Source organism: Nanorana parkeri, unplaced genomic scaffold, assembly GCF_000935625.1.
Source record: "Nanorana parkeri isolate BGI_ZX_2015 unplaced genomic scaffold, ASM93562v1 scaffold398, whole genome shotgun sequence".
Classification (NCBI taxonomy): domain Eukaryota; kingdom Metazoa; phylum Chordata; class Amphibia; order Anura; family Dicroglossidae; genus Nanorana; species Nanorana parkeri.
Window position 1 is genome coordinate 1,229,850 of NW_017306666.1, and position 10,547 is coordinate 1,240,396.

At 39.4% G+C, this 10,547-nt stretch overlaps 1 protein-coding gene across 1 annotated transcript; it reads left to right on the forward strand.

Annotated features, from left to right (window-relative positions):
* Positions 1-3,934: 3,934 nt before the first annotated feature.
* Positions 3,935-10,342, forward strand: KCNV2 (potassium voltage-gated channel modifier subfamily V member 2). Its single transcript, XM_018559470.1, has 2 exons — positions 3,935-5,332; positions 10,067-10,342. Exons 1-2 carry the CDS (start codon positions 3,935-3,937, stop codon positions 10,340-10,342), a joined length of 1,674 nt encoding a protein of 557 aa, XP_018414972.1.
* The last annotated feature ends 205 nt before the right edge of the window (positions 10,343-10,547 follow it).

Genomic DNA, 10,547 nt, shown 5'->3' on the forward strand with positions numbered 1-10,547 from the left:
GACCCCCTGCTGCACTTATTTATTAATCTTTTTTAATTTCTGTCATTATTTTATTAAAATTACATACTACTTTTCAAGCTGTCATGTGGCAAATGGGGTTCTCTTCCTCTTGTTCTCTTCTCCCTTGCCCCTCTGACGCTGACCCGGCTAGTTCCTAACTACAACTTGTCTCTACTTTTTTGATTCCCTGGTGTGACCTTGGCCAGCCTTCAGACCACAACTCTGCCTGCTACCCTGCCTGCTACCCTGCCTACTGCGTGCCAGAGCCCTGCTCTGCCATGGCATCCTACTTCTTTTCTTGTCGTCAGCCTTTGAGAGCACCTGGCAGCCAAGCTACCTTCAAACTCCAAAGCCTTTAATAAGTACCGTGTATATCCAGATTGGACAATCGGCACTTGTGCCACCCATCCCCTGTCCACCATTCCAGCCAAACACTGAGTACACTAGATCCATTGCATGCAACCACAATATCAACATGTACTTCCATTACTTGCAGTGCAAGTAATATACTCACTTAATGGAGTTAGATTACGCTTTTCAGTAGGTCTAAAAGAGCATATGTATCATGCAGGACGAGACACAAGGTTACAGCGTCTCTGATTATTGGTATCCACAGACCTTAAGAAACACCATTTCATTTGCAATATCTGAATATAGCTCATGAATTAAAACATTGTGCACCTCTGGTTTACTGTTTTCACTTCAAGCAAGGTCCAATTTTACTGGGAAGTGGGAAAAGCAGCCCCTTACCTCCAATATTTTATAGCACAAAGACATTCAGCACTGTAGAATATAAAATGTAAGATACTACTTTTCCCATTTCCATTTATTAGTAAGAAAAACCTCTGCTGTGCCCCGCTCTGATTTAGTTTTACTTTGTTACTGGGGCCCTGACTTGATGGGTAAGCTCCAACAACTGCCATCCCTTCATCTGGTGCAATTATCTTTAATTGCCACTAAAGCGATCTAATCAAACACTGGAATGCACAGAAGAAGATTTTCTGGTTAAGAAAGGTAACAAAAGGTGGTTTCTTGTTCTTCCTAAATATCATCTTCATATTGGACACCCTGTCCCTTGATACACAGAGTTGTTAAATATTTAATTGGTTTGCTTTTTTTACCCACCCAGTGACCAACTCACTTATTTTTTAGAGGGCCTATGTACTCAGGGCTTTGTTTTTACTATAAATATATTTAACCCATTTGCTTCTAAGCACTGATTTTGTATGCTACATACTAGTTCCACGTATGTTTGCCAATTTCGATTATTTGCCCCACAAACAAAACAATCTGAAAAATCCCAACTAAATATATCAATTATTAAACTGTATTGAGTTAATAAATATCCCAACTAAATATATAAATAAACTGTAATGAGTTAATAAATATCCCAACTAAATATATAAATGATTAAACTCTATTGAGTTAATAAATATCCCAACTAAATATATAAATGATTAAACTCTATTGAGTTAATAAATATCCCAACTAAATATATAAATTATTTAACTGTCTTGAGGTAAAGTATATGTTAACCAAAGTAATAAAACCTTATATAAGTATAAACATGATAATATTATTTCAAAAGACATTTAAAGTATTTTAAATCTGCTGCAATAAATGAAATAATGTCTGGCAATTCCGCTATAAAGTTCTTGTTAAGCCACTGCCCACTTCCTTTTAGAGGGTGACAAAACTCTCCCAGCTGATCTCCTACATCAGGGGTAGCCAAACTCCGGCCCTCCAGCTGTGGTGGAACTACAAATCCCATGAGGCATTGCAAGATTCTAACAGCCACAGACATGACTCCCGGAAAGAGATGCATCATGGGATTTGTAGTTTCACCACCGCTGGAGGGCCGAAGCTTGGCTACCCCTGTCCTACTTTGTCAACCTGTCATATGCTTTCCTAACAGAGACAACAAGCAGGCCCTGATGACCCAGGTTGTGCAGGCATGTTCCCCTGTTGTAACTACCAAAACCCACCCTCACAAATGCTGTGCAGCCATCAATGGACAGGAAGTGACTGCAGGAGATTCAGCAGTGCTTATATACAACAAAGAATGAAAAAGAAAAAAGTAAAAACAACATTTTATAAAAGAAAACATAAGAGTTTGTTACACCATGATTTAGGAAAACAAAATGCCATTCAGTTAGGTTTTACATCTGCTTTAATGTACTGGTTGTGCCAGTGAGTCCCTAGCACAGAGATTCTGGGCAATGGGTCTTTCAGTAATTAGGATGTCCCTGGTTCTAGCAGTTCCTCCTGTTGTTCTCAATTATCTGTCCTATGATCATGTTAACCAGCCACTCTCCTCTATTCTAAGGCCTCATTTACATGTGTCTCCTGAATTTGTTTTATTTCATTTGGAAAGTATAGTCTTTGTTTTGGGTTAGGATTCATTTCTACAGGCAATCACATACCGCGATTATGTGCATTTTTAGGACATTTCTAAACGAATATAAATGCATGTAACCGTTTTAAGTGGTATAATGCACACTGTGCTTTACTTTCATTTTGAAAATATAGAATTCTGCGGGTCTAGAAACAGATACGATTCTCTCAACATATCTAAATGTGTGAAAACCATGATAAATAAATGTTTCTACATTTTGCATATTAACCCAAAACAAACACTTTTTTCCCGGATTCCCAATTTCTCCAGTGTTTAAATAAAACAATCACAGGAGGTCTGTGAGAATGACACCTTAAAATACAAAATGTACATTTATTTATTATGCGATTCCATGTGTTTACATTTGTTTCAATGCATACAGCGTGTCTAATCTACCTTTAGGCGCAAAGATTTGTATTTTTTCTAAATACCAGTAAATAAACAGTACGCATTATACCATTAAAAAAAAAAAATTAGCTGCATTTACATTCTTTTAGAATTGTCCTACATATGCATATAATCACATGTATGTCATTGCCCATGTGAATTAGACTTTACATGCTTAATGCTACAGTACTCTTGAATGCTGAATAGTTGGCAACTAAGTGCTGCAAAAAAGTCCTGCATAAAGAGGCAAAGCTAAATCAACCTAGGCTAGAGGTGAGACTCCCTTGAGTGAGGAGCCAGACTCACCATGCACAGTATACGACCTGACTGCAGAGTGCCCTGCCTGACAGCAACACCTGTCACAGATTGTCTGCACAGGGGACCTGGTTGACATCATCAACGATCACCAGTGCAGCCTTCGGTAAGTGTACCTTACACCCCCCTTTACCTTAGTTCTTTTGTTAGATTTAGGCACATGTCTGGCAGCAACAGTAGGAAGGATGGGCACACATTTTTGTTAAATACCCATGAGCCCCTCTAACCTCTTACCCATGCTTCTGGCCCACAGCTGCCATTATGGCAAATAGGACCCTGTATAAGAGGATATCTAATATGCATGATATAAACTAAAAAAAGTTTGGTTATACATGTATTTTAAGCATAAGAACTTATATTGAATACAAACTATTCTCTACCTTTCCCGTTCTTCTTACAGTGTTTTAGGGTTCAGTAATCACATTTATGCACATGCCATCTTTATTGAAAAGAATCTCCATTTCCACCTATATATAATAAATATAGAAAGAATATTCATGTCAATTTAGTTCTAAAGTTTTATGAACTGGCTATATGTCTATATCTATCAGTGTGACACATTTGTTCAGAGCTCCAGTGCATGTTGTAAGTTGTAGGCTGAATGGGATAATAACATGAAAATCCCTTCTTAAGTATTTAAATCTTCTTTGTCAGCAGGACTTAAAACTGTCAGAGACATACAGCATAAAATGCTTTGCTATTGTTTCCTTCCGTGGCAATAAACTGCAAGGGAAGATAGAAATATGATATACATCCCTGGAGAGATAGCCATTGCTTCTGGCATACCTGTATGACTGTCCTCCTTTTCATGTCTGGGATGGTTTAACTTGACCAGACATGCTGCAGTACAAGCAAAGGGCCAGGGCTCCTCCTTTGTCATTTTTCCGAGAAGGATCTGGAAAACCCCGTGGTGACGAGGACAGATTTCGGCTGCCTAGAGATTCTGGCTTGCAGTGGGCCCCTGAAAGTAAATACATTTATTACATTGAGGATGAAGATGATGATGTAGAGGAACAGAAATGGGCAGAACGAGAAGAAAAACGACTTGATGGATGGAAAAAGCAGTTCATTTCTAGCAATGAATATGGATCCTATGAGGATGATCAAGACATACATTTACTCTCTCCCTCTGTTTATAGAAATGCTCGCAGCAATTTGCTACATATCAATGTAGGTGGCACTGCTTACTTTATATCCTATATGGTAGCAGCTAGTTATCCTAAAACTCGTATAGGACGATTGGCAACGTATACTGATCGACAGCGTAAACTAGATCTATGTGATGATTACAGCCCAGCGGAGGAAATTTATTTCTTTGACCGTGACCCAGCTATATTCCATCATATCTACAACTTCTATCGTACTGGAGTGTTGTATATAAGGGATGAGCTGTGCCCTCGCAGCTTTCTGGAAGAAATCAACTATTGGGGTGTAAGAGTGAAACATACTCCTCGTTGTTGCCGCATATCATTTGAGGAAAGGCAAGATGAGCTCAATGAACAGTTAAAGATCCAAAGAGAACTCAGAGCTGAAATGGAGACAGAGGAGAATGAGGAACTCTTTAGAGGCATGCCTAATGGACACCTGAGACGCCGTATCTGGAACTTAATGGAAAAACCATTCTCTTCAGTCACAGCCAAGGCCATGGCGGTAGCATCCAGCTTCTTTGTTCTTATATCAGTTGTGGCTATGACACTTAACACAGTTGAAGAAATGCACTATAAATATGCAGCAGGGCTTCCTAGTGGTAAATCTTTTCTGGAACATGTGGAAACCATCTGTATTGCATTCTTTACATTAGAATACATACTGCGTATCATTTCAACTCCAGACATACAGCATTTTATGCGCAGTGTTCTTAATGCTGTGGACCTTATTGCAATATTGCCGCTCTACCTACAATTGCTTCTTGAGACGGTTTCTGATGAGGATAAAAGTGGTAAAAAGACCAGCCATGAGCATGAAATAGAGGCTGTAGGACGAGTTGGTAAAGTTGGACAAGTACTTCGAATAATGAGACTGATGCGTATATTTCGAATCCTTAAGTTGGCACGTCATTCTACAGGACTAAGAGCTTTTGGGTTCACTCTTCGAAAGTGCTACCAGCAAGTAGGCTGTCTATTTCTCTTCATTGCCATGGGAATCTTTTCTTTTTCAGCAATGGTCTACACAGTTGAACATGATGTTTCTGGCACAAATTTCACAAGTATTCCTCACGCCTGGTGGTGGGCAGCAGTAAGTATTGCTTTTAATGTCCACAATAAACTTCAGTTTTTCAACACACACACAGTATATATATCTATATCTAATATACTGATACTGTTTTTTCGGTAGACTCACCGATACCGGCATCCTGAGGTACCATGGGCCCGGCTCCCTAATTGCCTGTGAAGCCGGGGTTCTATCAAAAGAACACCAGCTTCGCGCTCCCTCACAACACTGCGAGGCAGCCTGGCTTACTGACCAATTAAGGAAGCTGGGCGGCAGGTCATGACCTACACCCCAGCTTGCTGATTGGCCAGGAAGCCAAGCTGCCTTGCAGTGTCGCTAGGCAGCGTGATACCAGCATCCTAGCCAATCAGAAAGCTGGGAGGCAGGTCACGATGTGCCGCCCAGCTTCCTGATTGATCAGGAAGCCAGGCTGCCTAGCAACAAGTAAAGCCGGCTTCCTAGCCAATCTGGAAGCTGGGAGGTGGGTCATGAGCTCACTGCCTGGCTTCCTGATTGGCCGGGAAGCTGTCTCATTGCTGCCTCATGGCACTGCCGGTCAGAGGGAATCTTTCTCTGACCGGAAGTTCCTGTATCAGGGTAAGTATCAGAGTATTTGAGTGAGTACGATTACTCACCCAAATACTCAGAATCGGCACCGATATCAATGCCAGTATGGGTATCAGTGCATCTCACCAGGTTGTGCGGGTGGGGGCGGGTCTCACCAGGGCTGCACAGGTGAATGCGGATCTCACCAGGGCTGCGTGGGCAGGTGAGCATCTCATAAGGGCTGTGCAGGTCTCACCAGTGCTGTGCGGGTTTCACCAGGGCTGTGCAAGCGGTGGGAAGGAGGAGGAGTAGGAGATGTTCAGCCGGCCAGTGCTGTAAACGGCCACCGCAAGGTCCCCACAAGGCTGCCGTGAGGTCCCCAGCAAGCGCGTGACCTTATGGCAGCCAATGATATTAATTAAGAAAAAAACACATTGTTAAATAATACATACATTTTAAATACATATGATCTCTACCCACATGCTAACATGGTAAACATTTCCTCATCTGAGGAATGAACTGCATGTAAATAACAAGCATTTTTATAGTTTGTGAAGATATTTCTTCACAAATGGCAAATATCAGTTGCCATTTGCTGTTTCAGAAAATTAGTTTACATTTCAAATAATTTTGACAATAGGAGAAAAAAACACTGGATTTTAAATCAGATCTAAGGGGTTACAGCAGCTGTGAGTGGTGACAAATCATATTTGCAGTGACTAACTTCACCCCCCTTCAGTTCCTACTTACCTTCTCAATGCCCCAAAATTTCAGCCCCCTGGGGCCAGAATGATAGACCTTTGCAAAGTGTACGGGACATTGTGATTTTTCTTTTTAGTCCAAATATTATTCATATTTTTTTTAACCTTTCTCTTCATTTTTTAGTTATCCTTCCTATGTATATTTTGCCACATGGGCATTATAATATATAAATGACGTGCTATTACAAGTAATGAACTGTCTAACCTCAATTTCTTTTTGTTTAAGTTTATTCTTCTTCCTCTTTCCTTTGCATTTTACTGTTTTACATGCTTTACATTTCTAGGGTATACCAAAGGGACAGATGCTCCGCATTAGAGGAAATTGCTCAAGCATTGATGAATACCTTAACAATCTAAGAATTTTTTTTCATGTTAAACAGATATCAAAAGACAAAGATAGATTAAGTTAGAAAGGAAGTAAGAGGGATGACTAGAGTAGAATGTATTAGGTCCTCGGTACAACCACTGATAGTATATAACAAGTCAATTTAGATAATCTAGTGCCCAGTACAAGCAGAAGAAGAAGGAGATCTTAAATAAATAAAAGGTTTTTTTTCCATTGTGGGAAATGCAAAGCATGCAAAATAGAATAAAAAAAAAGAGAAGAGGAAAGAGATGATTAAGCTTAAAGATAAAGAGGAAGAGACTGAGGATAGACAGTTCATTATTAGTAAAAGTACACGTGTAAAGGATGTATTATAATACCCATGTGACAAAATATATGTGGGAAGAACTATGCAAAATGAAAATAAAGGTTAAGAAAAGATACTGATAATATTTGGGTGAAAAAGAAAAAAACCCACTTTGAACAGGTCCATAAATATGACACCAGATGGATTAAATTTAAATATGGGGCACTGAAAAGGAAATGTAAGGGGGGTTGAATTTGAAACAAAAAGGGTCACAAAGATAAATCTACTGGATATACAAAGTTGGCACACTAATGAGCAAGAGTCTCAACGTGGACATAGATTTAAACTGATTTATAAGTAATGAATTAGACAGTATAATTGGGTTGGCATAGAGATGGGTAATAGAATTCTATCTATCTATCTATCTATCTATCTATCTATCTATCTATCTATCTATCTATCAATCGATCTATCTATCTATCGAGTACTAGATGGTACTAAATGGTAGAAATGAGCAGGGCAGTGTGTGTAGGTTCATCTTCATATCGTTTTGTCTGTGTTGTCTGTTTAGATTAACTAATATGGTAGGATGGTACTTTGAATTTGTATGAAGATTTGGTGTTGTCTGTTTAGATTAACTAATATGGTAGGATGGTACTTTGAATTTGTATGAAGATTTGGTAATTGGAAGTATGGAAGAGAATCGGTTAAATGTAAGGGGATATCAGAGCATTATGGGAAATAAAATCAACAAGCCCTTGATAAAGTTAATAAGATATAACACAGGCTGTTATGGTGTCATGGTACAGTTGTTCTAGAAAACACTGGTTCAGCCTTATCTTATGTATGCAGTTCAATTTTGGTCACTGATCCACAGAACGGATGTCCTTGAGCTGGAGTGAGTACAGAGAAGGGCATTAAAACTAATAAGGGGGCTGGTGCATTTAAGCCAGGGAAAGATTACAAAAATTACACTTTTACGAGAAGTTTAAGATGGGATATGACAGTAATATACAGATTCTTAAGAAGACAAGAGTCTACCATCTGAAATTGGAAGAAAAAAGGTTTAATCTGAAACTGCAAAAGGAATTCTTTACTGTTAGAGCGGTAAAATAGTGGAACTCAATTCCCCCGGTAGTGATATCAGCTGAGCGTATAGAGACATTTAAGAATCTTTTAGATGTCTTCCATAGTAAACGAAATACTCACAGATACTCTTAGTAAAACACACACACATAAGTTGAACTAATAAAGGCACAGAACCTGTGCCTTTATTCAACCTTAACAGCTCTGTTACTATGCAACTATGTATATGCCTTATATACTGTACATTTAAAATGTAAATAAATGAAAACACAAGGAGGTCCTGTTTCCTCCTTCATTCCCCATTGCTGTTAGATATTCCATTAGGTTACTGCACAAAGTGAAGTATTGCAAGATATTGGAAGTATCGTGAGCAAAAGGCAGTCTGAAGCATCTTACCCAAACACCAGAATGCAACTTGTTGGAGTAAAAGTCAAGCACGTTCTGACCTGCCAAGTATTGGGCACACAGCTCCAGTGAGTGGGAGATTGCACAGCGTTCAGTGGAGGTTATAAGTTAAGCTGGCCATACACCTATAGATTTTTACAAAGATTCCGCCATCTAAACTAAACTGTGTGGATGGAGGAATCTCCCGCTGGGCCAAGCTTCAGTATCTTGCTAGTCGGCCCTGCTGGCTCTCAAAATACCTGAGTAGTCTAATCGCATACAGGAATTTTTCAGGTATTTTGAGAGCCAGCCGGGCCGACTACCAAGATACTGAAGCTTGGCCCAGTGGGAGATTCCTCCATCCACACCGTTTAGCGTAGATGAAGGAATCTGATGCACTTTTTCCATATAACCATAGAAAATCTGAAGAAAATCTATAGGCGTATGGCCAGCTTTAGACAGGAGGAGGCACAGCTGTTCTTAGATAGATATTGCCTTTGGTTTGCCTTCTATTGCTGGAGGTGTAAATGCTGTCTTGTTTATCCGTTTGCTAAACAAGAGAAAATCAATCATTCACTCATCCATGCTAAACATTGTGGATTGAGGAATCACCACTGCCAGCTATTGCATTCCGGCAGGTGCAGCATCTGTGGAGGACTACATACCCGAATAGTGACTGTATCTAATATAATGTAGTCACTGTTCTACTGACAATTTTCCACCCAGCTCAGTCAGTTTTTATACTATGGTGCTTGCTGGGCCACCTGCAGCTTGAATTGCGGCCCATTCAGCAGGGATTTACACAAAATTGGAACTGTGCATAGCCAGCTTTACTTTATAAACACTGTAAAAGACATCCAGGATGTGTAAAGCATGGTACCCCATTGTAAGTAGGGCTGAATTAAGGTAAATACAGGTGCCCCTGAGAAGGAGGTGTACAGGGATGTTTACATGAATGATGTATCATAATAGTAATATATGTACTAAGGCCAAGTATATTTTGGTTCTAAGAGAGGAAAATGGAAGCACCCATAGAGTGAACAAAGCTCATTGTTCTGCAGCAAAGACATTATAATTAGACACATCAATATTTTCTAAATGTGACAAATTTGGCTGACTATAAGTGGTCTGTATAAGACGATAAGTGGTCTAACCATTCACTGACTTGTTGATTAATTATTAGCAGCTAAAGCAAGCCCATGGAGCTTTACAGTGCTAGAGGTAATCTTTACATACAAGTGATTCTTCCTACTTGACCTACGTATAATACCCTATAATAATTACTAGTAAAGGAATCAAGCACTATGAAGAAAGTAAACACATGAACAATGTTGCTATTTTATTTTCAGGTCAGCATCTCTACAGTGGGATATGGAGACACTTACCCAGAAACTCCTCTTGGTCGTCTGTTTGCTTTCCTCTGCATTGCTTTTGGTATCATTCTAAATGGAATGCCCATTTCCATTCTCTATAACAAGTTTTCTGATTACTATAGCAAACTAAAATCCTATGAATATACTACAATCCAAAAGAAGAGAGGAAAAGTTAATTTTACTGGCCGAGCTATGAATAAGATGTCTGAGTGCTGTGCGGCGCCGACACAGCATCTGCCAGGACACCACTGAAGGATTAACCCGCATCTGTTGCACTGACAAAATTATTACCAGTACTTAAAAGCAACATCGTAAAAATGATAAAACTTCTAGGGGGAATGCAATATTTGCAAATATAAGTTCTCCCCTGCACTAAGGGTTCTTGACAGTCTTTGATTTAGCCCCTACTAAAATAAAATCATTATAGTTAAGATAACACACAGTGCAAAACATGACT